The 26000-nt window shown below is 41.1% G+C and overlaps 1 protein-coding gene across 2 annotated transcripts in view; it reads right to left on the bottom strand.

Annotated features, from left to right (window-relative positions):
• The window catches only part of ITGA6 (integrin subunit alpha 6), an 87329-nt gene continuing 61329 nt past the window's right edge, over positions 1-26000 (bottom strand). Inside the window, exons 12-25 of one of the 2 annotated variants that reach the window (XM_027964851.3) lie at positions 25577-25737; positions 25260-25403; positions 22776-22891; positions 22470-22659; positions 22294-22377; positions 22127-22206; positions 21896-21973; positions 21706-21808; positions 20132-20305; positions 18229-18327; positions 18020-18130; positions 17822-17920; positions 6896-7021; positions 1-2163 (exon numbers count right to left, since the gene is read on the bottom strand). In XM_027964851.3, coding sequence (XP_027820652.1) covers positions 2002-2163; positions 6896-7021; positions 17822-17920; positions 18020-18130; positions 18229-18327; positions 20132-20305; positions 21706-21808; positions 21896-21973; positions 22127-22206; positions 22294-22377; positions 22470-22659; positions 22776-22891; positions 25260-25403; positions 25577-25737 — 1727 coding nt within the window. In that variant the 3' untranslated portion in view covers positions 1-2001. Of the gene's footprint in view, positions 4476-6895; positions 7022-17821; positions 17921-18019; positions 18131-18228; positions 18328-20131; positions 20306-21705; positions 21809-21895; positions 21974-22126; positions 22207-22293; positions 22378-22469; positions 22660-22775; positions 22892-25259; positions 25404-25576; positions 25738-26000 lie in introns of both variants that reach the window. The other variant, XM_042243719.2, reaches the window with a different exon arrangement.

Consider the following 26000-nt stretch of genomic DNA (forward strand, 5'->3'; position numbering starts at 1 on the left):
TTTCATAAAAAAATTTTTATTTCACACTTTTATACAAATATCCACAGGTATTTTCTAATCATGAAACAATTTTACAATGCTAGTTAGTATAAAAATGTATCAAATGCAAACAGACCAGTGACTTGACTTGAGATGACATTTTTAACAACTATAAACACCACTACATTCGTGTTTCTTTTGTTGGTGAACCACCCTTGCACCCCGCCCCCCTTTCTAGGACATTCATTTTTATAACAAAGGTCTATAAACACTTTCAAAATATCAGCTTCTCAGCAACCTATAAGCCAGTGCACTGGGTTCCAAGTTATCTAAGCAAGAAACTGAGATTTTAAACATTGTTATGACCTGTTTTAGAGAAATTTCTGTAAACAAAATATCATCTGTAAAACTATTTTTGTTTTGAAAATTCCAAAGCACAACTGATATCTTAAGGGCATAAGATTTCTGGGGAAAAAAAAAAACGCAAAAGCATCAATGTCACATATAGCTATATTTTGTTCTTTTAAAAGATTTTGAGATGCTACTTATACTACAGCCAAACAAATTAGCACCTGTTCGTTGCTGTACCCCCGTAACTTAACATTTTGAAGTACAGTAATTTTTTTAAATTTAGCTTTCCAGCTATTCAATCTCTATTGAATGTATATAATAATAACTTCCTCCTCCCTCCCCTTCATCTTTAAAATTAAACAATTTACACTTCTTTTCAGAGTAGTTAAAGTATTTTGGGGGATACAGACAGGGAAGGAAACAAAGCAAAAAACAGAACATAGACTCATTGATTAAATGTTTCCAATAATATTTTAAAACTTCAAAGCCATGATGTTTAGACTTTTGGTATCAGGTATTCAGTAGTCTTACACTGGATCGGTTTGGGTCCACCATCGGCACTCACCGTTTCTTTCAAGTCCTGAATACACAATATTTTCAGCAGTGACTAAACTGCACTAAAGTCCAACAACAATCCCATTATTTCCAAGAGTTCCTGATAGTTATAGCAAGAAAATCATGAATATCACACAGGGCTCTCAACTAAAAAATATCTTCTGTCTTTAAGAATTAAACATCTCACAGTTAAATTCTGTTTCTTAAATGTTTTGGGTTTGGAGGGAGGGGATGAGTGCTGTCATGAAGGGAGTTAATAACTTAAACTTATCTGTAAAGTATAACAACTCTCTGCTATATTTATAAAGACTTACTATGTTCTTTAGGCAGTCAGTAATTGAGGTCCAACCAGTGACCTCTCATGTTCTGATTCTGATTGCTTAATCCAACCTGAAGGGCAAACTGGAAAATCTTTGGCCTGTTAGTCAATAACAAAATGGTTTGTAAAAAAGAAAAATAAATACCATATACAAATAAGTATAACTAGCATTCAAATCTGTTATGCCTGTGTATTTTAGTGAAAGGGAAATGAAACCTGTGTGTATTTGGCGTGAGCAGGTATTCACACATCTAGGAAATGGAAAAAGATGGCAGGATGGCAACATCACCTTCTATTGCACATTTAATTTATGGGAGCACTTTAGTTTGAACACGGTTACCCTGATGGCATAGGGTTGTGATGCAGGACAGTTAACTGGCATGTTCTCCCGTCCTATGAGAAGAACACTGGCAGAGGTGGTGCCGAGGTTGGGACGGTCACTCTGTTGGCGCAGGGGTCATGGTGCCTTCTTCCAGCTACACCTTTGGAAGGATGTCGCGTAAGAGTAACCGGGCAGGCCCTTCCCCAGCACAAGTAAGTCAAAAACAAAGGCAACCCGGAACGTTAAATTAAGGCAGTTAAAGAAAAATCCATTCCAACAGCCTTCAATTTGGCTGTGCAAAACAGGAGCCTCAGGCTACGTAACAATGTCCACAGTTAAAACTGTAGGCCCGTACTGTTGTGCAGTCTGTCTGAAATCAGTATTCAGATATTGAACAGGTTTTTCAATCCATCTGAGTGTCTGGGTTGGGGAAAAAATAAAGCAGTTTGGGTACTGTGAAGCTTTTCTGGCCTCCCTAGGAGTAGCTTTCATTTTCATTCCACTTTGTGATCCACTGTTTTTTTTCAGGGTTATCATTATATTTTTCATCTTGGATCTCTCGCTCTTCTTTCCGGATCCTTACAGCATGGTATCGGGGAACGCTATCATCGTACCTAGAGCGTTTAAAGAATCCACACTGGAGACAGGAGGAAAAAGAAACAGACACAAATTAAGTAATTCCAAGAAGGGCAAGTCCACTAGATGGTAATATCTAAGCTTTCTGTTCAGCTATGCCTAAATTTGGACTGGGACAAAGAATAAAAGACATGGTTTTCTTTTAAGAAGGAACTAATAGGTCAAAAAGAAATAGTAATAGCCAGAGAGAATAAACAGCAGAGAACCGCTGTAAAACTGGAAGAAAAGTCCCTTTTCCCATCTTATCTTTCCATCTTATTATAGCAATGTTAGTTACTTCTAAGAGTTGAAGAGTTTATGAAATAGTGCTTCCATTTTTTTTTACAATCACCATACTATATGTGAAAGATCTAACTTTCAGATTACTAGAACATCATGTTAATTTCAAGGACAACTTTTTTCAAGGTCATAAACCAAAGATTATTCCATGCCCCTCTTCCACTAACAAAATGGAAATCAGGTCACAAATATTTTACAAATTACTACTTGAAATGGGTGATTTAATCTCCTCTCCTTCAAGGCTCCAGTACATCTTTCTTAATAGCTAAGATGTAATTTATACTGCCTGGATTTCCAAATGAAGCCTCCAAACTAAGCTGTTTCATTAATAAATCATGCAGTGACTGTGTCCTGCAATAAAATCATTCATCACAAAGAATTTGAGAAACTATCACTAGATTGAATTTCAGAGCATCCTCTAATTTCTTTTCTTTTTGGCAAAAATACAGCATTTACACTTAGATTATTAATGAATATATATTTTATTAATCTTTAAAACATATTCAATCTGATCCAAAGTAGGTTTTTATTGGGAACATACCTGGAAATTCTTAAGTCAGATTGATTTTTTTTAATGAATAAAATATATATGTATTTTTAAAAAAGATGTCTTTAATTTTTAAATGCAGATAAAAGATGGATGAGGAAGATACTTAGAATATGTTGATTAATGTGTTTACTATTTGATATCAATAGGTACAGAACATTTGTTTTGAATGATGTTAAGCTATAAAAATGGCATGGGGCAAAATAAAATTATGTACAAGTTTATCACTAAATCGGTGAGGAAAATGGGACAAGACTTTCTGTTCTAAGGCCTTTTCTATTTTCTGCAAAAAAAGCCAAAACACCTATCTGTCACATAGTGTGACTATTGCCCCATTTAAACAAAGACGAAATCGGGGTGATACATAAACTGAAATGGAAATGCTGGGATTCATCATGACAGGGCCATGGAAAGGGATTACAGGGGTAATCCTACCCTCTGGTGCCCACAGAAATGGAAAAAGGAATCGTTGCCAATTCCTGTTTCCATAGAGTTACAAGTAAGAGAAGCCAAACATGAACTTAAAATCAGCTGAGACCCAGGGCTGAAAAAAATTTCTAGGAACATGGAACAAGATCAAACTCCATTACAACGTTTTGAATAAACTGTCCACAGCATTTTAATATTAAACTTTTGTAAACTGAAGGCCATGTTGGCAAAGAATCATCTTCTGAAGTTGACCGTAATGTCTATCACACCAGTAGTGAAGAGTTTGTTGTAATGGTCTTTGACTTGTAGTAGATATGCAGGGAAAGGAAGTTGCATGCTTAGCCAGCATAAAACAATTTCTGAGCAATAATAAAAGCATTCCAAGCCTTGCCCCATCATTTTATAGCACAAAAATCAAAAAGATGACAGTGAGAAAGCCTTCTCTTCAAGAGAAACACAATGTTTCCAACATGCAACAGGTTAATTAGGCAGTCAACACAAGCTTCTATCTGTGGGAAATTCCAAAATGGACAAGAAATCTGGCATGATTTCTTATGCATCTTTGAAATTCCAAGTGGTATGCTACATACTAGATTAACAACACGTGGCAAACTGGTTAACTGTAGAGGTCTAACACCTCCTATGTGTACGTAGATTGCAGTTTTCTTCATTGCTGTGGGTGATGTCTATTAACAACAACAAAAAGTAACTCACCTGCAACGAAAGATTCTTTGTGCACTTTTTTTTAAAAAAGTAAGCTTTCAAGTGAAATAAATGAAATAAAATAAATTCAAGCAAGGCAAGCCAGTGTGGACATTTGGAAAACGTCTGTTAATGGGACACACACAGCAAGCTGTTGCTTTTAAAGTTAGCCACCACAACCATAGCAGGTTCCACAGCTAGCAATTAAAAAACATTGATCAATTACCAATTACAGAAGTAGATCAATACTATGCATCAGAAGTAAGCCTCTCTTTATCAGACGGCTGAGCATGGATCTCAGCCTTGTGATATGTGGCATCATAGTGATCTTTCTTATTTCTCTTGAAGAAACCACACTACAAGGAAGCAAGGTATTTAGTCAGTGTTACAGTTCTGTGTATAAAAGCTAAACAAAAGAAAAATCTCAGAGTTTAACCTGTTTCCTCCTTACAGCTTGCTTACAAAGAGACCACTATGGATCAACCAAAAGGGAACAGACCCCACACCGTATGACACCGTGACGTCAAGCGTGCTGTATACTCAGTTGCTAAGTCCTGCCTGACCCTTTATAAAGACTGCATGGACTACAGCCCACCAGGCTCCTCGGTCCATGGAATTTTCCAGGCGAGAACACTGGACTGGATTGCCATTTCCTTCTCCAGGGACTCTTCCTGACCCAGGGATCTGCTTGGCAGGCAGATTCTTTACCATGGCGCCACCTGGGAAGCCTCAGTGACGTCAATTAACCCAACTCTATTACCAGAGGTCTCTGGTCAAATATTTATACGGATGACACTAGCAAATTGATTTTTCTATTTGTAACAAATCCTAAGGGCCCAAATCATTCTAAATGGGAAAATATTTACACATCTGATCATAGTTTTGGGTAGTTTCTTCTTGCGGGGCTTCCTAGGTAGCTCAGTGGTAAAGAATCTGCCTGCCAATGCAGGAAACACGGGTTCGATCCCTGGGTCAGGAATATCCCCTGGAGGAGAAAATGGTAATCTTTCTTGCCTGGGAAATTTCACAGAGGAGCCTGATGGGCTGTAGTCCATCGGGCTGCAAAAAGTTGGACACAACTCAGCACACAGTTTCTTCTTGCAGGGGATATGGAGTCTAGAAATATGCAAAAGATTGACATCTGCAGTTTACTGATTCAAAGTGTAAAGAATAAATTCTCTAAGACTTAGCACAAATCCAAATAAAAGAGACACTGAATATTTTTCTGTCCTTTTCAGTGAATTTGATGGGATAAGTGCCATCTACTTAGGCCTCTGTGGGGTAAATTACAATATAAATTTGAACATACCATCATGAAATAATGATTGCTATCACTTCCCCAAATTCTGAGCCACCATGTAACATTTAAGTGATAGTAATCTGTGCTCCTCAGATTAGGTCACTCTAAATGAGTACAGAGGTATAGGAAAAAGACTGTCCTTGTAGGACCTCTTCTGGAGAGCAATAGAAGGCCATCCTCAAATATCAAACTTCATATTCAGCTTTGGATATCAAAATAATTTCCAGAGCATCTCCTGTATTAGCTGGCTGTACTCAGACAAACCTACTATCTGAAATAAACATCAGGTAGGGCTGGCTGACTTCCCATGGGAGGATGGGTCTTGGCATAAGCAGATACCAAACTTCAGTCACACGACTGGAGGACGCCCAAAAACTATCTCAAAATTATCTTGGCAAAAGGAAGTTACTTGGAAAAATAAAGAGATGCCCAATATTTGAAAGTGAGACTGTCTTAAGTCCTTGTCCATTATACTTGGATCCAAAGAAACAATAAGGATAGTTTGATCCTAGGAACTAGTAGTTGAATCTCACCATCCTTTGCGTCTAGACCAGACATGTTTGGAATCCCCAAATTTCCAGCCTTTCAGAAAAGTAATACACTGCATACATAATGTCACAGTAATTAAAACATTAGTATTCCTAATGTTTTAGAACTGAGTAAAGGATAGAGACTATAAATATCCTCTCTTCACATCATGTCAAGTTGAGTTGCCAAATAAGTCATTGCAGACTTTGTTTTGAGTTTTTGGGGATTGTTGATAAGTCTGTGAATCTCCATTACTAACTGAGAATAACCCAAAATCTATAGGTGATAATTTTTGCCAAGAAAAGTATGTGACATCTCATACATTTTTTGTAATGTCGACTATTTACTGGTGGAAAGCAGAGGGAAGATACTACATCATATTTACAGGACCAGACTCTGATGAAGTGCATCATATTAAACACAGATCTTCCTTATGCTTGATATAGGCTATGGTGACCACTTTGAGAGTCATTGATTTCATGCTTTCCTATTTCCTAATCTAGCTGCAACTGTAACAAGCCCCCATGGTGCCATGAACATTTCTTTTCAACAAAAGTTGAAATTAATAGGGATACAGATTCTGATTAGGGTGATAACCAACTTGGCTTAGATTCAGCACTTGATCATCAATAAAGAAACAGTCATAGTGGTAAAAATTTTTTAAATTATTATCTGCCAAACAGACTATAGTATATGTGAAAACACTGAAATTTACACACTTAAGAAACTCCTTATATAAATACTATTCCTTTATAAAATATTAGATAGGTATTCAGATCTTCATTATATAATTCTTGAGTTTGCTGTATTTTGGAAAAATTTCATAGAAAAAAATGTTGGGAAAAAGCAGCAATGAAAAATGTATGTACTATCAGTGTTAATTTACTTTAACAAGAAAACCTGAAATAAAGTTTATATCACAAAACTCAAGTGCCAGATATGACTTACCTTCCACAGTAAAAATACTAATAGACCAAGCATCAAAATCCCAGCAAGAATGGCCACTAGGATGATCCACCAAGGTACTGCTGAATGTTGAGCTACAGTCTTTGAGGGAAACACAGTCACACGAACCTATGGGGCGTAAAGAAAAGCAATGCCATTACAAACTTGGGTGAGAATTAAACCCTCAGTTTGTATCACTAATTCTGCTTCTAGATACACTTGGTCAATGTAGCCTACAGATGGATGATGTGTCTTTTTGGTGTGAGTTCCTTTCCTTTAGTAATGGAATATTGCTTCAAGAGGCATTTCTTGGAGCTCTTTTCCCAGAACCTGGAAAATGCTGAATTATGTTTTGATGAAATAATTGCTTCTGTGCTAACTTCTCTTTTATAAATTTTTATAATTAACAAAAGTAGAGGAAATTGTATAATGAGCCATCATTTATTCATCAGCAAGTTTCAACAGTTACCGAGAGGGATACAACCAATCTTGTTATATCTACATTAATATAACCTGGTATTTTTTTGAGAACAATCACCCTCTCTTAATTAAGCATTCAACAATGGCAACAAAAGGGTCCATCTATGCACAATTAGCCTACATTCCTCACTCATATTTTAAAGATGTTACAAAATATAAAAGAGGAATGGAGCTACACTACTGACACCATTCTAATTTTCCCTTAAGGTTGAAAGCAAGCAGGACCCAGTGGGGCCCTCTCAGCAGACCAAAGCTTTATGGTTCAAACCTGACAGTTACTTGGAACCACAGGATTGTGATGGTCATCTTTGAAAACAGAAGATTACCTCTTCCCCAGCACATAGCCCCTTCTTCTCTTCCCTAAGTAATCTCAGAACAAAACTGGGGGAGTTGGTTCTTTGGGACATGAGTGCACCTTCTTCCCAGGATTGCTAGCGTCCTCAATAAATCTCTCTTTTCTTTTACCTAACACTTCTCTCTCAGTATTGGATTCTTGGGTTACGGGAAGCCAAACCTGAGTTCAGCAACAGGATAGCAAACTAAAGACCCTCGAAAAGAATAAAATTTCCTGAAATGGCTTGCTGTCATTTACAACAACAATATGTACAGACAAACGAGACTCTGAATTCATTCAGAGGCAGCTTACAGCTTTAAGCAGCAGCTGATGGAAAAGACTCTGATGCTGAGAGGGATTGGGGGCAGGAGGAGAAGGGGACGACAGAGGATGAGATAGCTGGATGGCATCACGGACTCGATGGACGTGAATCTGAGTGAACTCCAGGAGTTGGTGATGGACAGGGAGGCCTGGCGTGCTGCAATTCACGGGGTCACAGAGAGTCGGACACGACTGAGCAACTGAATTGACTGACTGATGTGTTTAAGCTCTAAACACTTGATAGCTGGCAAGTAGCAATTGAATAGAAGTGTTTATTCAGAAATCTAAAAAGTTGCTTATGGTAATTTGCAACAACTTGGTTATGTGAGCTTAGAATTCAAGTGGATTTCTGTGATGCCAGAAGGTTTTTTCCAGGAAACTAATCTTCAAAGCTTATAAAAGACCTGGTGAAAGCTACAAATATGACTTTGTAAACTATACTGATTACTCATCTATCAGTTTGAAGTTTCTGCTGTTTTTGAATTTAAAGAATATAAAATGAAGGGTAAAGAAAACTTAAGAGGGAACAATTTAACTCCTGAGAAGTGTTTCTAGTTAAGTATTATACGTTAGTATTGAATTCTGGATGTTGCCGAAAATGCTTCCATGTCTACACTGTGATTCAATACTACCATACTAGAACACTTAAAAAAAAAAAAAAAAAAAAAAAAAAAACTCTTAAAGTACTTCTACCTATACTAGAAAACAAGTTTTCAACCTGCTCTTACAGAATATACTTAAAAGCAGGAACTGCTTTCCTTTAAACATCTTTAATAGGACAGAATTCACATTAAGAGTTTTCTAAACTCTAACCACATAAACACCTTTATCAGCTACTATGTTTCCTGTTATGGTCTCAATGAAGTTTCACTTAAGCTTTCAGCCCAGGGCAGGGCCTCCTGACTCACTTCCTCTTGCCTCCCTTTCCCCAACAGGTGTCCTAGCTTTAAGCTAAAACAACTCTTTCTTGAGATTACTGGTTGAAGCAGAGAGGTACCGAAGAAGTAGGGAAGAGAGAATGGTGAGAGACCAGTAAAGAAATAATATAGTTGATGTGAGTGCTAAATCAGACAATCCTAAACTAAAAAGATTACTTCAACTAGCCTACGGTTTATCTTGGCTTCCCAGGTACACAGTGGTAAAGAATCTGCCTGCCAGTACAGGAAACACAAGGGATGCAGGTTCAATCCTTGGGTCCAGAAGATCTCCTGGAGAAGGGAACTTCTTGCCTGGAGAATTCCAAGGACAGAGGAGCCCGGCGGGCTACAGTCCATGGGGTCGCACATAGTCGGGCACCACTTAGCAGCATGCAGCACACACACATGCTTTATCTCATTTAACTCTGCTTCCCTAGTATGTAGCATAGGCAAGCCGCACAGTATCCCTGGAGCAAGGTGATGACTTGGAAGGGCCATTCTCATTTTTAACAATAAGTCCTGATGAAGCCTTTTGAAGTGGAGAGCAGACACTGGTCCACAGACACAGGAATCAGCCGGGGTACCAGTATTTCAAATGGATTCTCCTAGAGGGAAACCACGCCCCCAAATGGCTGCAATCCGACACCCATAAGGGCTGAACAAGGTAGTTTTTATTTTGTGGGGTTGGGGGTCGGGTGCAGTGTTAGCAGGAACTCAGCTGAGAGCTCTAAGCCCCAGGTCTAGCTACCATTCTAATCAGACCTTGGAGCCTTTTAGAAACTCAAACAAGTCACTGTGCCTCAGACTGAGGACAAATGCTAGGCTCTGGGCCACACATTTAAGGTTCAGATGTGCTCTGCAAACCCAGTGTGTGTCTGTGTGCAAGGCCACGCCGCAGGAAGGCAAGAGAGGCCGGTCAGCAAGATTTTATTGTTTGTTTCCTTAAACTGTCAGCTCTGTGTGGGGTGTCTGTGTGTGCGTATATGGTGGTCATTCTCCAGCTGGGACTGAGAATAGGAGGAGGGGAGCGGAGCCGGCCTAAGAATCGGGTGGGGGGAGACCAACTATGAGCTGAGATTCCCAGAGCTCTGGACACCTTGTCTCATCTCGTCACAGCAACTGTTACTGATGAACAGTGACAGGTTCAGGCGAGTAGAAACTACTCCAACTTCAAAAACAAACAAAAAAACTGTTTTGCTTGCATTAAAATCTAGGCATTTCCACAGGGATGACCTGTGCACGTGAACCTCATCCATCATGCGTCCATCAGAGGAAAAGAGTTTAATTCTGCTGATGCATTAAATTCCATCACCAGTGAGCAGTGCTGAGATCACATGAGCTTGCCCCCAGCCAAAACTGTTTCCCTAAATCACTCTTCAATGTAATATACTCCACTTTCATTGAACTTTAGTATAAGATATTCACCCAGTGAAGGGATTTTCGTTATCTTTTACGAAACTATTAAGGAAACCATCCCCTTAGTGAGCATTCTTCATATTAGAAATTCATCTGATAGAAGAATCCACATCTCAAGTCCTTCTCTGAATTTAGAACCAAAAAATGAAAATCTCCACCCTGAAGAATAACATGCCTACTTCCACTTATCACACTCATTCTCATCTTTGGCAGGTAGGAAGTTTACCTACTCTTCCTATTCCTTAGGAATGAAGTTCAGTTCAGTTGCTCAGTCGTGTCCGACTCTTTGCAACCCCATGAACCACCACATGCCAGGCCTCCCTGTCCATCACCAACTCCCGGAGTCTACCCAAACCCATGTCCATTGAGTCGGTGATGCCATCTAACCATCTCATCTTCTGTCGTCCCCTTCTCCTCCTGCCCTCAATCTTTCCCAGCTTCAGGGTCTTTTCAAATGAGTCAGCTCTTCAGGTCAGGTGGCCAAAGTATTGGAGTTTCAGCTTCAACATCAGTTCTTCCAATAAACACCCAGGACTGGTCTCCTTTAGGATGGACTGGTTGCATCTCTTTGCAGTCCAAGAGTCTTCTCCAACACCACAGTTCAAAAGCATCAGTTCCTCAACGCTCAGCTTTCTTCATAGTCCAACTCTCACATCCATACATGACTACTGGAAAAAACCATAGCCTTGACAGACAGACCTTTGTTGGCAAAGTAACGTCTCTCTTTTCTAATATGCTGTCTAGGTTGGTCATAACTTTCCTTCCAAGGAGTCTTCATTTCATGGCTGCAATCACCATCTGCAATGATTTTGGAGCCCCCCAAAATAAAGTCAGCCACTGTTCCCACTGTTTCCCCATCTATTTGCTATTAAGTGATAGGACTGGATGCCATGATCTTCGTTTTCTGAATGCTGAGCTTTAAGCCAACTTTTTCACTCTCCTTCACTTTCATCAAGAGGCTCTTTAGTTCTTCACTTTCTGCCATAAGGGTGGTATCATCTGCATATCTGAAGTTATTAATATTTCTCCCGGCAATCTTGATTCCAGCTTGTGATTCTTCCAGCCCAGCGTTTCTCATGATGTACTCTGCATAGAAGTTAAATAAGCAGGGTGACAATATACAGCCTTGACGTACTTCTTTCCCTATTTGGAACCAGTCTGTTGTTCCATGTCCAGTTCTAACGGTTGCTTCCTGACCTGCATACAGGTTTCTCAAGAGGCAGGTCAGGTGGTCTGGTATTCCCATCTCTTTCAGAATTTTCCACAGTTTATTGTGATCCACAAAGTCAGTGGCTCAGAGGGTAAAGCATCTGCCTGCAATGCAGGAGACCTGGGTTCAATCCCTGGGTCAGGAAGATCCCCTGGAGAAGGAAATGGCAACCCACTCCAGTACTCTTGCCTGGAAAATCCCATAGACAGAGAAGCCTAGTAGACTACAGTCCATGGGATCGCAAAGAGTCAGACACGACTGAGCGACTTCACTTTCACAAAGTCAAAGTCTTTGGCACAGTCAATAAAGCAGAAAGAGATGTTTTTCTGGAACTCTTGCGTTTTCAATGATCCAGCGGATGTTGGCAATTTGACCTCTGGTTCCTCTGCCTTTTCTAAAACCAGCTTGAACATCTGGAAGTTCACAGTTCACATATTGCTGAAGCCTGGCTTGAAAAATTTTGAGCATTACAAGTGTGTGAGATGAGTGCAATTGTGTAGTAGTTTGATCATTCTTTGGCATTGTCTTTCTTTGAGAAGGAATGAAGTGGGGATATGTAAGTACAACCAATAAGAAACTTCCTCCTTCCTTGGCTGAATTCAACAAATCTCTCCCGGTTCACTCTCTCCTGTGTTCATTCAGTCGTGTCTGACTCTTTGGGACCCCATGGACTGTGGCCCACAGGCTCCTCTGTCCATGGAATTTTCCAGGCAAGAATACTGGAGTGGGTTGCCATTTCCTACTCCAGGGGATCTTCCTGTCCCAGGGGTTGAACCTAAATCTCTTGTGTCTCCTACACTGGGAGGTGGATTCTTTACCACTGCTGCTGCTGCTAAGTCGCTTCAGTCGTGTTCGACTCTGTGCGACCCCATAGACGGCAGCCCACCAGGCTCCCCCATCCCTGGGATTCTCCAGGCAAGAACACTGGAGTGGGTTGCCACTTCCTTCTCCAATGCATGAAAGTGAAAAGTGAAAGTGAAGTTGCTCAGTCGTGTCCGACTCTTAGCAACCCCATGGACTGCAGCCTACCAGGCTCCTCCATCCATGGGATTTTCCAGGCAAGAGTATTGGAGTGGGGTGCCATTGCCTTCTCCACTTTACCACTGCACCATGTGGCAAGCCCCACTCACTGTCTCCTAGACCATGAAATTCGTAACAATTGACACGATCTTATTCAATTTTGCTTCTCTAGCACTTTTGTGAGGAAGGCTTCTCTAGCACTTCTGCAGTGCATCCATGGCTAATTGGCTTGTTAACTGGATCAATTTAACTGATGCTAAAATTTTAGTAACCATCTTATCTGGTTCAGTTGGGTGACCAGCTCTCCCTGACTTTTCTTATAACAATATCTTAAATGTGTTTTATTAAGAAATGAACACAGGTGGGAGGGAGGTTCAAGAGGGAGAGAACATATGTATACCTATGACTGATTCATGTTAATGTTTGGCAGAAACAAACACAATTCTGTAAAGCAATTATCCTTCAATTAAAAAAATAAATATTTTAAAAAAGAATTGAACACAAAACTCTTAAAATTGGTTGGGTTATAAGGAAACAAATTTTTTTTTAAATCTTTTTAAAGCCAGGATTAGAGTAAAAGCAATGGGAAAACATATCAACATTGAGACCAAAAGACAAGGCTGAATTATTCAACCTCCTTTGCTTCATGTCCAAAGAAAAATGATCTAGACAGTGGAAAAGAGAATCAAGATAAAAATGAAATTGAAATCCTCAGTAAGTGAGGGAATAAAAAATGAAGGCATTTTGACACTTTAAATAAGCTTGAATCTTTAGACCCCCACCCCCCAAACTGTACCTTAAAATACTAAAACATGTAGATATGACAGATGAGCTATTATATCTCAGAAATCAGTTAATAGAAAAGGTAACAGAACACTAGAGATTAAAAAGTCTCTGTTTTCAAAGACAGACATATAGATCAATGGAACAAAATAGAAAGCCCAGAGATAAATCCACACACATATGGACACCTTATCTTTGACAAAGGAGGCAAGAATATACAATGGAGTAAAGACAATCTCTTTAACAAGTGGTGCTGGGAAAACTGGTCAACCACTTGTAAAAGAATGAAACTAGATCACTTTCTAACACCGCACACAAAAATAAACTCAAAATGGATTAAAGATCTAAATGTAAGATCAGAAACTATAAAACTCCTAGAGGAGAACATAGGCAAAACACTCTCAGACATAAATCACAGCAGGATCCTCTATGATCCACCTCCCAGAATTCTGGAAATAAAAGCAAAAATAAACAAATGGGATCTAATTAAAATTAAAAGCTTCTGCACAACAAAGGAAAATATAAGCAAGGTGAAAAGACAGCCTTCTTGGGAGAAAATAATAGCAAATGAAGCAACTGACAAACAACTAATCTCAAAAATATACAAGCAACTTATGCAGCTCAATTCCAGAAAAATAAACGACCCAATCAAAAAATGGGCCAAAGAACTAAATAGACATTTCTCCAAAGAAGACATACGGATGGCTAACAAACACATGAAAAGATGCTCAATATCACTCATTATTAGAGAAATGCAAATCAAAACCACAGTGAGGTACCACTTCACACCAGTCAGAATGGCTGCGATCCAAAAATCTGCAAGCAATAAATGCTGGAGAGGGTGTGGAGAAAAGGGAACCCTCCTACACTGTTGGTGGGAATGCAAACTAGTACAGCCACTATGGAGAACAGTGTGGAGATTCCTTAAAAAATTGCAAATAGAACTACCTTATGACCCAGCAATCCCACTGCTGGGCATACACACCGAGGAAACCAGAATTAAAAGAGACACATGTACCCCAATGTTCATCGCAGCACTGTTTATAATAGCCAGGACATGGAAACAACCTAGATGTCCATCAGCAGATGAATGGATAAGAAAGCTGTGGTACATATACACAATGGAGTATTACTCAGCCGTAAAAAAGAATTCATTTGAATCAGTTCTGATGAGATGGATGAAACTGGAGCCGATTATACAGAGTGAAGTAAGCCAGAAAGAAAAACACCAATACAGTATACTAACACATATATATGGAATTTAGGAAGATGGCAATGACGACCCTGTATGCAAGACAGGGAAAGAGACACAGATGTGTATAACGGACTTTTGGACTCAGAAGGAGAGGGAGAGGGTGGGATGATTTGGGAGAATGACATTCTAACATGTATACTATCATGTAAGAATTGAATTGCCAGTCTATGTCTGACGCAGGATGCAGCATGCTTGGGGCTGGTGCATGGGGATGACCCAGAGAGATGTTATGGGGAGGGAGGAAGGAGGGGGGTTCATGTTTGGGAACGCATGTAAGAATTAAAGATTTTAAAATTTAAATTAAAATAAAATAAAATAAAAAGTCTCTGTTTTCAAAAGAAATGGGTTCTAGATATGAGACTAATCCATTTTCAAATCAACCAGTTATTAAATAAATCACGTGGCATTATAACAAAGATTCCAATTCCCATTAGTAGGCACGGGCTCTCAAAGCCCTGAGAACATGAAATGCCCAAGAAAACCTCATTTGCATTTGTGACCCAGCCACCAGTCTAGACACCATGGCCTTCAGTTCCATCATCTTCAAGAAAGCAAGAGCACTTGATGAGAAGTCATGAGCCCAAGGTCTGGTCTTACCTCCACCCCACATGCTGGTCCTGTGACCCTGAGGGACAGACAACCTTCCTTGGACTCAGTTTTCTCATCTGAACTTGAGATCTGGGGACTTCATGGGGAGCAAGTATTTTAAAGTCAAAGAATAGGGGCCCAGAAGCCAGAATGGTATAGATTTCAATCCAGGACCCCAAATGACATCCCCTGTCTTTGCCTGCTTCCTTTTCTGTAAAGTGGGTACAATGTCTACCTTGGCATTCTCCTGCAGCTTAGATGATAGTATATGGGTAAAGCATCTAGTAGATGGTAGGCATTTAATTAGTGCTTTATTAATATTAGTTTCTTCCCTCTGAACTTTTCTTCTCTTTGAAGCTCAGTGATTCTCAGGATTGCTGATTAAAGCTACAGAAAGTTATAGCAACTGCCTTTAATCAGAAAGGGAGAGAAAGGGTGTGGTTTGACGGTCCTTAAGGTCCATCTAGTCAAGGCTATGGTTTTTCCTATGGTCATGTACGGATGTGAGAGTTGGACTGTGAAGAAGGCTGAGCACCGAAGAATTGATGCTTTTGAACTGTGGTGTTGGAGAAGACTCTTGAGAGTCCCTTGGACTGCAAGGAGATCCAACCAGTCCATTCTAAAGGAGATCAGCCCTGGGATTTCTTTGGAAGCAATGATGCTAAAGCTGAAACTCCAGTACTTTGGCCACCTCATACGAAGAGTTAACTCACTGGAAAAGACTTTGATGCTGGGAGGGATTGGGGGCAGGAAGAGAAGGGGACGACAGAGGATGAGATGGCTGGATGGCATCACAGACTCGATGGGCATGAATCTGAGTGAACTCTAGGAGTTGGTGATGGACAGGGAGGCCTGGTGTGCTGCGATTCATGGGGTCGCAAAGAGTTAGACACGACTGAGCGACTGAACTGAACTGAACTGATGATGCCTTATTAGTAAAGGTAGAGGAACTTCCCTGGTGGTCCAGTGGTTAAGAATTTGCTTTCCAAAGCACAGGATGTGGGTTCAATCCCTGGTTGGGGAACTAAGATCCCGCATGCCAAGGGGCAACTGAGCCCACATGTCACAGCAAGCCTGCGCACGATGAAGACTCAGTGCACCCAAAAAATTAAATTTAATTTAACATTTTTAAAAAGATGTAGAAAGGTAGGAGTAACCTGCAAAGACAACATAAGGTCATGGTGAGGGTACATCCCGGTTAAGTCTGGGACAGTCCCAGTTTACACCACATGCCCCAGCATCCTGCCCAATTTAGCACTTGCCCAGACAGATGTTTGTATTCTAGTTGAGATGGTAAATTTTAAATAAGGGTCACTATATTCCAGAAACCAAGGTCATCAGGGAGACACACTGGATTTCAGCTGGTCAAAGGACTGAAGCCTAGACATTGCCTTAAGTACATCAATAGGTCAGCTTTAGGACAGTAGTTCTCCATTCACCCTCTTTTGCAAAACACTCCCACCTGTGACCTCTAGTCATTTACTCTGAGAGCCTGATACAAGTCCCTGTGGGGCCAGACCCCGTACCCCCAACTAGGGACCCTTCACTATACACAAGCTTCTGCTGCTGGTCCTGGTCAACAGTTTTCTTAATTATCTGGATGAAAATACCCAAGATAGGCTTCTTGGTTTTAAAAAGATAAAGCTTGTAAGGAAAGAAAGTTACCAGAGAGCAAATGATCAAGACTCAAAATTACATTGTAAGCCCAAACAACAGACCAAAAGTAAACCACGCAAGATGTCAGGATCCACTTAAAGGCGTGTATTTACATTTTTAAAAACTGCTCAAGGGTGCGACGTGGGAAATACAGTTTGACAGCACATTCAGATGAAAACACCTGCAAGTTTCAGTAGAACACAAACAGAAAAATAGTAGCTGCCAGAAATGCAAACCATCTTCAGCAACCATTTAAAGACCACAGTTCAGGCTGAACTAACAGAAGCTGGGAGGCTGTTAAAGGGAAAGTTAAGCTGAACTAGGCAGACCACACGTCCGCTCTCCTTCCTGGAGCTGGCCCAGGAAGAAAAGAGATCTGGAACCTCTGCAGCTGCATCGGGCAGGACAGATGAGCTGGGTGGTCAGCTTTGAAGAGAGTAAGAGAGGTATGTCGGAGAAAGCATGACAGTTTCCTTCAATTATTTCAAAGGCTGCCACATGGCTGAGAAGGAGGACTTATGTTGGGACTTGTTCCGGGGGCATAATCAGGAACTGATCTTAGAAGATTCAAGTCTCAATGCCTATATAGAGATGGTTTCTAACAACTGCCACTGGCCATACATGCCAAGAGCTCCCCCATAGCGCAGTGAGGTTACCATCAGTGGGAGTACGCCAACACTGGCATTGGCAGGAGGGGTGGTACAAGATGTGGGACCTTTAGACTTAAGAGGTGCACCCCACCTCTCCTTGAGCCAACAGCTCTCAAATCTGTCCCATCCGCAGCAGAACGAGATGACTTGAGTCACGTCTTTCTTCCATGATTCTACTGAAATACAACTTGGGGTGGGTACCACCTTAAGACACGATGAGTCCAGAACAGCGTGTCCTTAGGCCATGGGCGTGGGGTGGAGGAGAGAGATCAGCTAAGTGAAGCCCACGGAACCCTAACCTGAGTGCCTGCGTTGGGCAGCTTGATGTTCTCGGTGGCGGCAGTGACATCAATGGAGGCCCGCACGAGAATGTCCAAGTAGTTCATCTTGGAGTATTCCTGTTTGGAGACAAAGTCAGTGAAAGCATGAGTGAAAAGAGAAACGTTCTAGCAGGTGGCAGACGGCTTGGGGGACACAGCCTGCGGTGGGGGTCACACCTCCAGAAACGTGCTGTTCCATAACCTCGAGCGCAGAACCACGGAGGCCTTGCTGTCCAGCCCCCGCAGCGGGCACTTGATGTTCACACAGTTCACGTTCACGCTGCAGTTCTGGGGAGAAAAAGAAGAACAGGAGCAACAGCACAATGGTCTGGGGAAGGCCTTCCCACCACCTCCTGGAAAACTCACAGCTCTTGAAAAATACTCACAAGGGTCTGATATTTTCTTTCAGAAAATAAAGAAAATTTTCTGCCATCATCTGTCTGTCTTTCGGCAATTTCTCGTTTCCTTCTTGAGTTGTGAGCCTCCTGAAAATAATTACATCTGAAACACTTCCACCAAGTATAATTTTTGGCATTACTGTACAAATCTCCTGTCCATAGAGTCACAGAAGCAGACACGACTAAAGCGACTTAGCATGCATACATGCATTGGAGAAGGAAATGGCAACCCACTCCAGTATTCTTGCCTGGAGAATCCCAGGGACGGGGGAGCCTGGTGGGCTGCCATCTATGCGGTCGCACAGAGTCGGACACGACTGAAGCGACTTAGCAGCAGCAGCAGCAGTACAAATCTCCCAGATTATGCCAAATTCACGACTGATAATCTTCACCTTTCTGCCAGCACCAAGGTGCATAAATAATGTAAGTGTAAGATCACGAAGTGTTAATTACCAACCTCACTTCAACTTTATTTTTCAAGGTAATTTTCTTTCATTCCAACCTTAAAACTCAGAGTGAGACAAAGGCTTTCTTTGTTCTGCTGTCTCCTCACCAAACTGTGAGCATCCTGAGACCAGGAACCAATCTCATTCCTCTACCCCTAGGCACTTAGATTAGTACCTAACATAACTGTAAAAAGCCAGCACATCCTGAATGAGCGACACGGAATGAGGAAAAGGGAAAGTAGCAAAAGATCGAGCGTGATTTATTCAAAGGAGAATACTGAAAACTAAGCCAAGGAAGATGCTTTAAGATTTCATTTTTCGGACTTCCCCAGTGGTGCAGTGGATAAGAATGCACCTGCCAACACAGGGGACACAGGTTCAATCCCTGGTCCAGGAAGCTCTCATATGCCTCAGAGCAACTAAAGCGCATGTGCCACAACCACTGAGCCCAGGCCCTAGAGCCTGCCAGCCGCAACCAGGGAACCCATGCGCCTGTGCTCCACAGTAAGAGAAGCCACTGCAAAGAGAAGCCCATGCACCGCAAGGAAGAGCAGCCCCCGCTCACCACAATGAGAAGAAAGCCAAGAGCAGCAACAAAGACCTAGCAAAACCAAAATAGGTAAATAAACTGCATTTTTCTTAAAGACTAGGAATAATAGACCATCTTGTGTCTCCAAGCTGATGAATATAAACCACCAACTATGAACACTGGTCACACCCAGTAACCTTAGAATTTAAAAGAAACAGACTTGCAATAACGAAGCAAGTCTTTATCAAAATGGAGCATAAATGATAGACCAGATAGTTAGTTAAGTGTGTAGCAGTACAGAGAGAGGTTAACAGTGCAGGCTGTGAAAACAAGCAGGGCTGTGCATGAATGCACTGCCCTCATAACTGCTGAGTGACTCTGAGAAAGTTAATCTCTCTGATTTTCAATGTGCTCATCTATGAAATGGTGGGGATGAGACAAATACCTCATCAGACAAGCAAGAGAATAAAATGAGAAAATGCAAACCAAATGCTAAGCATGGTGCTTGAGACATAACAAATACTCAATAAATATTTTCTATTTTAAAAAGAATGAAAAGTCTTCAAGGTCGCTTGCTAAGGTGCCAGTATGTTCTGTAATGCTTGATTCTACTGGGAGTTAACACTGGCTGGCCCATCCCCAGGGCATGCCCTTATATGTCACACTGGGCCTTCAAACTTCAGAAAATGTCATTTGCTTCAACATGCACAAAATGACCCTGACTTATATGCCACAGTGGTCCCTAATCAGCAGAAATCCTCAGCCTGACTTGGTTACTCACAACAAAACAGAAACTATGACCCAAAGGAAAAAAAAATCCAACATGCCAGAATGTCAGTTTCCCAAGGCGAGCAATGATTTCCCCCTTCTCTCATATTAACATCTATGGAGACGTGAGACAGATGCGTCAACATACCGTTAGTTTCAGGAAGTTTATTTCACCCTGTGGCTCACAAGTTATTTTTTCCAATCCTTTTGATTCTACTTTTACCAAATAAAGCAACCATTTGCCGTTGCTAATTTCTTTTGGCCACTGGATATTCAAGGTTGCTGTGCCGAGGTTTTTAAGAGGTTTGCCCAAGTTAATTACCTGTTAGAAAATAATATGTATTATCTCAGTGTAATTCTCTCAACATAAAATTAAGTAAGCAGTTCCTATTGCCAAGAAAAAAAAGCCAAAATATCTGGCATAATCCAACAATAAAAGCGCAGGCTCCGAAAGTGGACTTTGGCTAGGGCATTCAAAATAGAGATTTGTGTTTAAAGATTCTTGTCAATAAAAATGGGGAGGGGGGGAGTTCAAAGAGAAATAATTGTTCCTTCAACCCAGGAGCAACTTCTGTGTGCAGCAGAATCTGCCAGGCTCTCAAAATGCCCAGAGAAAGTCACGTGGTTCCCGTATCGCTCTGTGACCACTCTGCCTTGCAGGCGACACAGCCAGTGTGGAGACAGTGCAGCTATAACCTGCTTCTGGGAAGCCCCACCTACTGCAAAAAATGAAGCTGCCCCTGTCCTGACCACAGGGCGGGGGCTTGGGATAACAAATGAGAGACCCAGAGTAGGGCCATTCTGGCAGCCGTGAACCCACGAGTCCAAGCTGGGGACAGGGCAGGGAGCAACTCCGTGCAACAGAAGTCTAAAGAGTTTGTGTGAAAGACTGCTCCAGAACCCACAGACCTCTCTGCAGCCACATCCGCATAGGTGTCATAATCACCACCACCCACTAGCCGTCACAGTTCTGTCTGTAAAGCTAAGAGATGCTTTCAGAGGAGAATTCCCCCTCTTCATCCTGCTAGAGTCAAGAGTGGGCCCATTTTTCTTTTTCAGACTTTCACCTCAACAACGGTCACTATGCTTTCAGGAATATGATTTGAGCCACACAGACCTGAACCTGCGTATCAGTTATGAGTCACCTCTGTACCATGCACTTATGTTCATTTGACTGGACTTAAGAGCCACTGTGACTACCTACTTTGGAATGGGTCAGAGCAATCGTTAGCCTTCCTTAACAGGTATTCGTCAAACCCACATTCACCATCATAAAACTGCTTGGGAAAGGTCAGTGAACATTAACCATAAGCAATAAGAGAGATGACCTTATAAGAGAGGAAGAAAATTTATTTCTTCATTCATACATTCTAAAGCCAAATAACATTTTGAGATTTTTGTTTCATAGACAGACTCTAGGGAGAAAAAAATCGAGTATTTCTTTGTCTCAACACCACATTTGTTATTAATACATTAAAACTCCCTAAGAAGAAAAAGACCAAACTGAATTTGATTCTGAACAACGTCCTATGCTGAATGAAGCTGTGGTTCTCCATTCTGAAAGACAACTTTTACACTAAGCCACTATGCTGTTTAAAACCTGGCAAGCTCCCTTTATCACGCTTGTTTATTGTTACTTATTAAGACTACATATTCAAGATCATATACAGCATAGGTTAGCTTCTCATACACAGACTGGAAGGGCCAAGTGCAACCACTTACCCTGAACTCGTACTCAATTAAACTTCCCACGTCCTCTTCAGATTTCATCGCTTGCTCACCAACTACTGTACCTCCAAAATACACCTGGGAAGGTTTAGCAACTCTGTTAAATTAAAAAACACCAGTTTTAGTGAGAATTGTAAATGGTTCTTTCAGACACTGATTTGTTATGCTAAACACAAACACTTACCCAGAGACCGATAAAAGCAGTTCAATAACCACTTTTGCTGTAGCTGTAATTGAAGCCAAATTATCTTGATTGCTTGTTCTGAAAAAATGAAAGGGAAACAATAGGTTTTATTGTAACAGTCAGTTTTCTCATTAAATTACACTTCTTTTATGAGTTAGATAAAGGCCAATTCATTGACTGGCTGTGTTTTCATGAAATAATTCTGAATGGAAGGTTGAAAGAATCTCTTACGTTTCCAACTTCAGATTAATATCCAGATCTGTGGTGTCAAAGGTGACCTCAGTTGTACTTAAAATCAAATAAAAAGTAACCTAAGAAACAGAAATAGCTGTTACCGTAGGCTGAACATATTGACACTGCAATGGTGTTTTCAAAATTAAAATACAGGCATCACCTACACTGGAATTTCTTTTAAAAGGATTCCCAAGCTCACAGTCTGCCTGTGAGCCGTTCTGGTTGGCAACACAACTCAACTGCTTCTCCTGTAACAGAAAAACAGGCCAGATCACAAAACATTCACTTACCACACAATGTTTCCCCCCTACCCTCCAAGCTGGTCTCTTAAAATACTTACAGGGAAAGCCCTCAGTTCTCTATATGCAGAATAAGTCAGAGTATCTGGAAAAGTGGCAATGAGTTTAGCTTCGTGAGCATCGTCACCATCTTTGGTGGGATTCTTTGGGTTAGAAGGGTTGTTCGTCACTGTTATTTCTAAAGCAATGTCCTTCTGATCTTTTAGAACTAGTTCTGGTACACCTTTTTGACTATTACAAAAAAAAAAGGAAAACAACAAAGTTCTCAATAGATTTGCAATAACCTTTCACAGAAAGTCACTGCAAAGCCAGAACCATTTTTGCTAGTACTACAGTGCAGTTCTTACATTGGTAAATAAGAAAATTTGTCCTGATTTCCTTCTCGGGTACAAAATTTATACTCTAGCTTAAGGTTGCTGTTACATATGTTGTCGTCTCCACATCCCTCTTTTAAGAAGTGCACCTGTAGGAAAACAAAATGGTAATTTACACCACTTAGGACTCTAAATAGGAGACTGTTTCCATGCGGTTCATTCCCATCGTGACAATTACCATAGCAGAATTCAAACTGCAAACGTTGCATCGAACGCCCACTCTGTCCTTTAATGAAACTGTTTTCAGAACACTTTGACCAAGGCACTGAGATGCTGTAGGGCAGTAAACAGTAGGCCTGGCTCAGCTGTGTGGCTCTGGGCCGGTCACTTAATCTTTCGTAGTCTAGGTTTCAACACAGGTGACGTGGGGATACAACCGCCCTGCTATACAGGGTTACTGTAAGAATTAACGATAATAATGACAGTACTACCTAACACATGACTACGTATTTAAACTCATGCAATCCTCACAAGGGACTATGACACATATACTGTTCAGAGACCCACTGCACAGATGGGGAAACAGAGTTCAAGGTTAGGAAAGCAAAGGGCAGAGTATCTTGCACTATGCTAAGGGATGCTTGATAATCACACTCATCAATAATTAGGAAAATGGTCTTCTTGTTTTTCATGTTTAACATGACTATGGAGCTTGTGTATATGGCAATATGCAGAAGAAATATTAATGTAACAATAAGTGACACTGACAAGTACAACAAGGCTGTATATTGTGACCTTGCTTATTTAACTTATATGCAGAATGCATCATGGGAAGTGCTGGGCTGGATGAATTACAAGCTAGAATCAAGACTGTCAGGAGAAATATCAACAATCTCAGATATGCAGATGACACTGCTCTAATAATAGCAAGTGAAGAGGAACTAAAGGGCCTCTTGATGAGGGTGAAAGAAGAGAGTGAAAAAGTTGGCTTGAAACTCAAGTTTAAAAAAGTCTAAGATCCTGGCATCTGGTCCCATCACTTTATGGCAAATAGAAGGGGGTAAAGTGGAAGCACTGACGGATTTTATTTTCTTGGGTTCCAAAATCACTGCGGATGGAGACTGCAGCCATGAAATTAAAAGATACTGGCTTCTTGGAAGAAAAGCTATGACAGACCTAGTCAGTGTATTAAAAAGCAGAGACATCACTCCACCAACAAAGGTACACATAATCACAGCTATGGTTTTCTCCAGTAGTCATGTACTGATGTGACAGTTGGATCATAAAGAAAGCTGAGTACTAAATAACTGAGTACTGAGTAACTGTGGTGCTGGAGAAGACTCTTGAGAGTCCCCTGGACAGCAAGGAGATCAAACCAGCCAATCCTAAAGGAAATCAACCCTGAATATTCACTGGAAGGACTGACGCTGAAGCTCCAATACTTTGGCCACCTGATGCAAAGATGCGAAGAGCTGACTCGTTAGAAAAAACCCTGATGCTGGGAAAGACTGAAGGCAACAGAAGAAGGGGGCAGCAGAGGAATAGATGGCTAGATAGCATCACTAACTCAATGGACATGAATCTGAGCAAACTCTGGGAGGCAGCGGCAGACAGGAGCCTGACGGGCTGCAGCCCATGGACATGACTTAGTGACTGCACAAGTGACATTTTAAGTGTCCTGAAAAGCACACAAGCAACTACACGTGACGGCAATAAATACCGCAACGTGCAGGTGTAGGCATGGGCCCCTAGGCCTAACTCACTCATGGAAAGCTTCGTCCTGGGCACCAGAACCAGGGCCTCAGAGCGGACACTCCACTACCAGCTATGTTTTGACAAGTACAAACATTAAGTCAAGATGTCACCGGTCCCCAGCCTAACCCTGCAGATGCAGGCATCCTAAACCCCAGCAAACAAACACCCACTGCTTCATTAAGAGGTATACAGCAAGCCACACCATATAAATTTTACTTCCTAAGATTACATAGGCTACATTAGACACTAAATTTTGACTACTTCATTGCTCATATATTTCGGTTGTGTCTGACTCTTTGCAACCCCGTGGACTACACAGCCCACCAGGCTCCTTTGTCCATGGGGATTCTCCAGACCAGAATACTGGAGTGGGCTGCCATGCCCTCCTCCAAGGGATCTTCCCAACCTGGAGATCAAACCTAGGTCTCCCGCATTGCAGGCGGATTCTTTACCATCTCAGCCACCAGGGAAGCTCATGAGAAGAATAAGTTTTATCAATTATAGTCTCAATAAGGCTCAATGACCAGAAATTATTAAGAAAAACAACTCTCATCTCCAAATTGTATTCTGTAGGTTTCTATATCCATTGTTTACCTGGGAAGCAAATTTTCTCCAAACTATACATATATTAAAAAGCTTATTTAATATACAAAGGCATGGCCTTTAGGGCAAATCAATCACTAGTCTATTGCCTTCAGAGATGTTTGATTTAGCATAATAAAATGGCAAACAATTAGTAAAACGAAAATCAGAAATACTTACATCTGTATGAACAGATTTGGGTTCATTTGAATTCAGAATTGGGAGAACTTCTGGAAGCGAATTCACTCGCCTCCGAGTGCTTGGCTCCTGGATCTCCACTGAAGCAGTTATGGGAATGGGACGCAGTTTATCTCTGATGTTTTCCTGAAAAGAATGCAGAGATGCAATTGAAGCATGCTATCAACACTACCAGGGAACTCCAAAACAATGCTTTCCTTTGTCCTGGATAATGTGTTGCTGGTATTTATATAAAATGTCAGATCTACACTTGTGACCATCCATCTGCATGACAGAACTGATCTGTCTATGGCCCTCACCTGGAGCCAGAGGGTTTCCTCCATGCACGCCTTCTGTTTCTGTCTGTTCAGAGTGAGCTCTTGCGAATACTTGGGCTCAGAACCTTGGTTTCGAAACTGAACTCTTGACGACAGCCCAGATTTTCTTCTTTCCTTTTCAGCTTCCAGAGTGCCCACAATGGCTAGATGAAATCAACAAAATCACAGGAACTTAAAACGTACTCATACACAACACAGCTATAAGTATACTGTTTGTTTTTGATATATTTTAATTCCTCTTAGAACATTTTTTCTCATTGCCAGGGTTTTCCTTCATATTTCCTGGCGATGTACATTCAGACTTATGAAGTTTCAAATCAAGCTGTCCTTTCCTGCCTACTACTATGAACAATTTTTAAAGCTACATTTCCTTTGGGCCACGTGGGGGAGCTCAAGAATAAGTCAA

The sequence above is a fragment of the Ovis aries genome, chromosome 2 (assembly GCF_016772045.2).
Source record: "Ovis aries strain OAR_USU_Benz2616 breed Rambouillet chromosome 2, ARS-UI_Ramb_v3.0, whole genome shotgun sequence".
Lineage (NCBI taxonomy): Eukaryota > Metazoa > Chordata > Mammalia > Artiodactyla > Bovidae > Ovis > Ovis aries.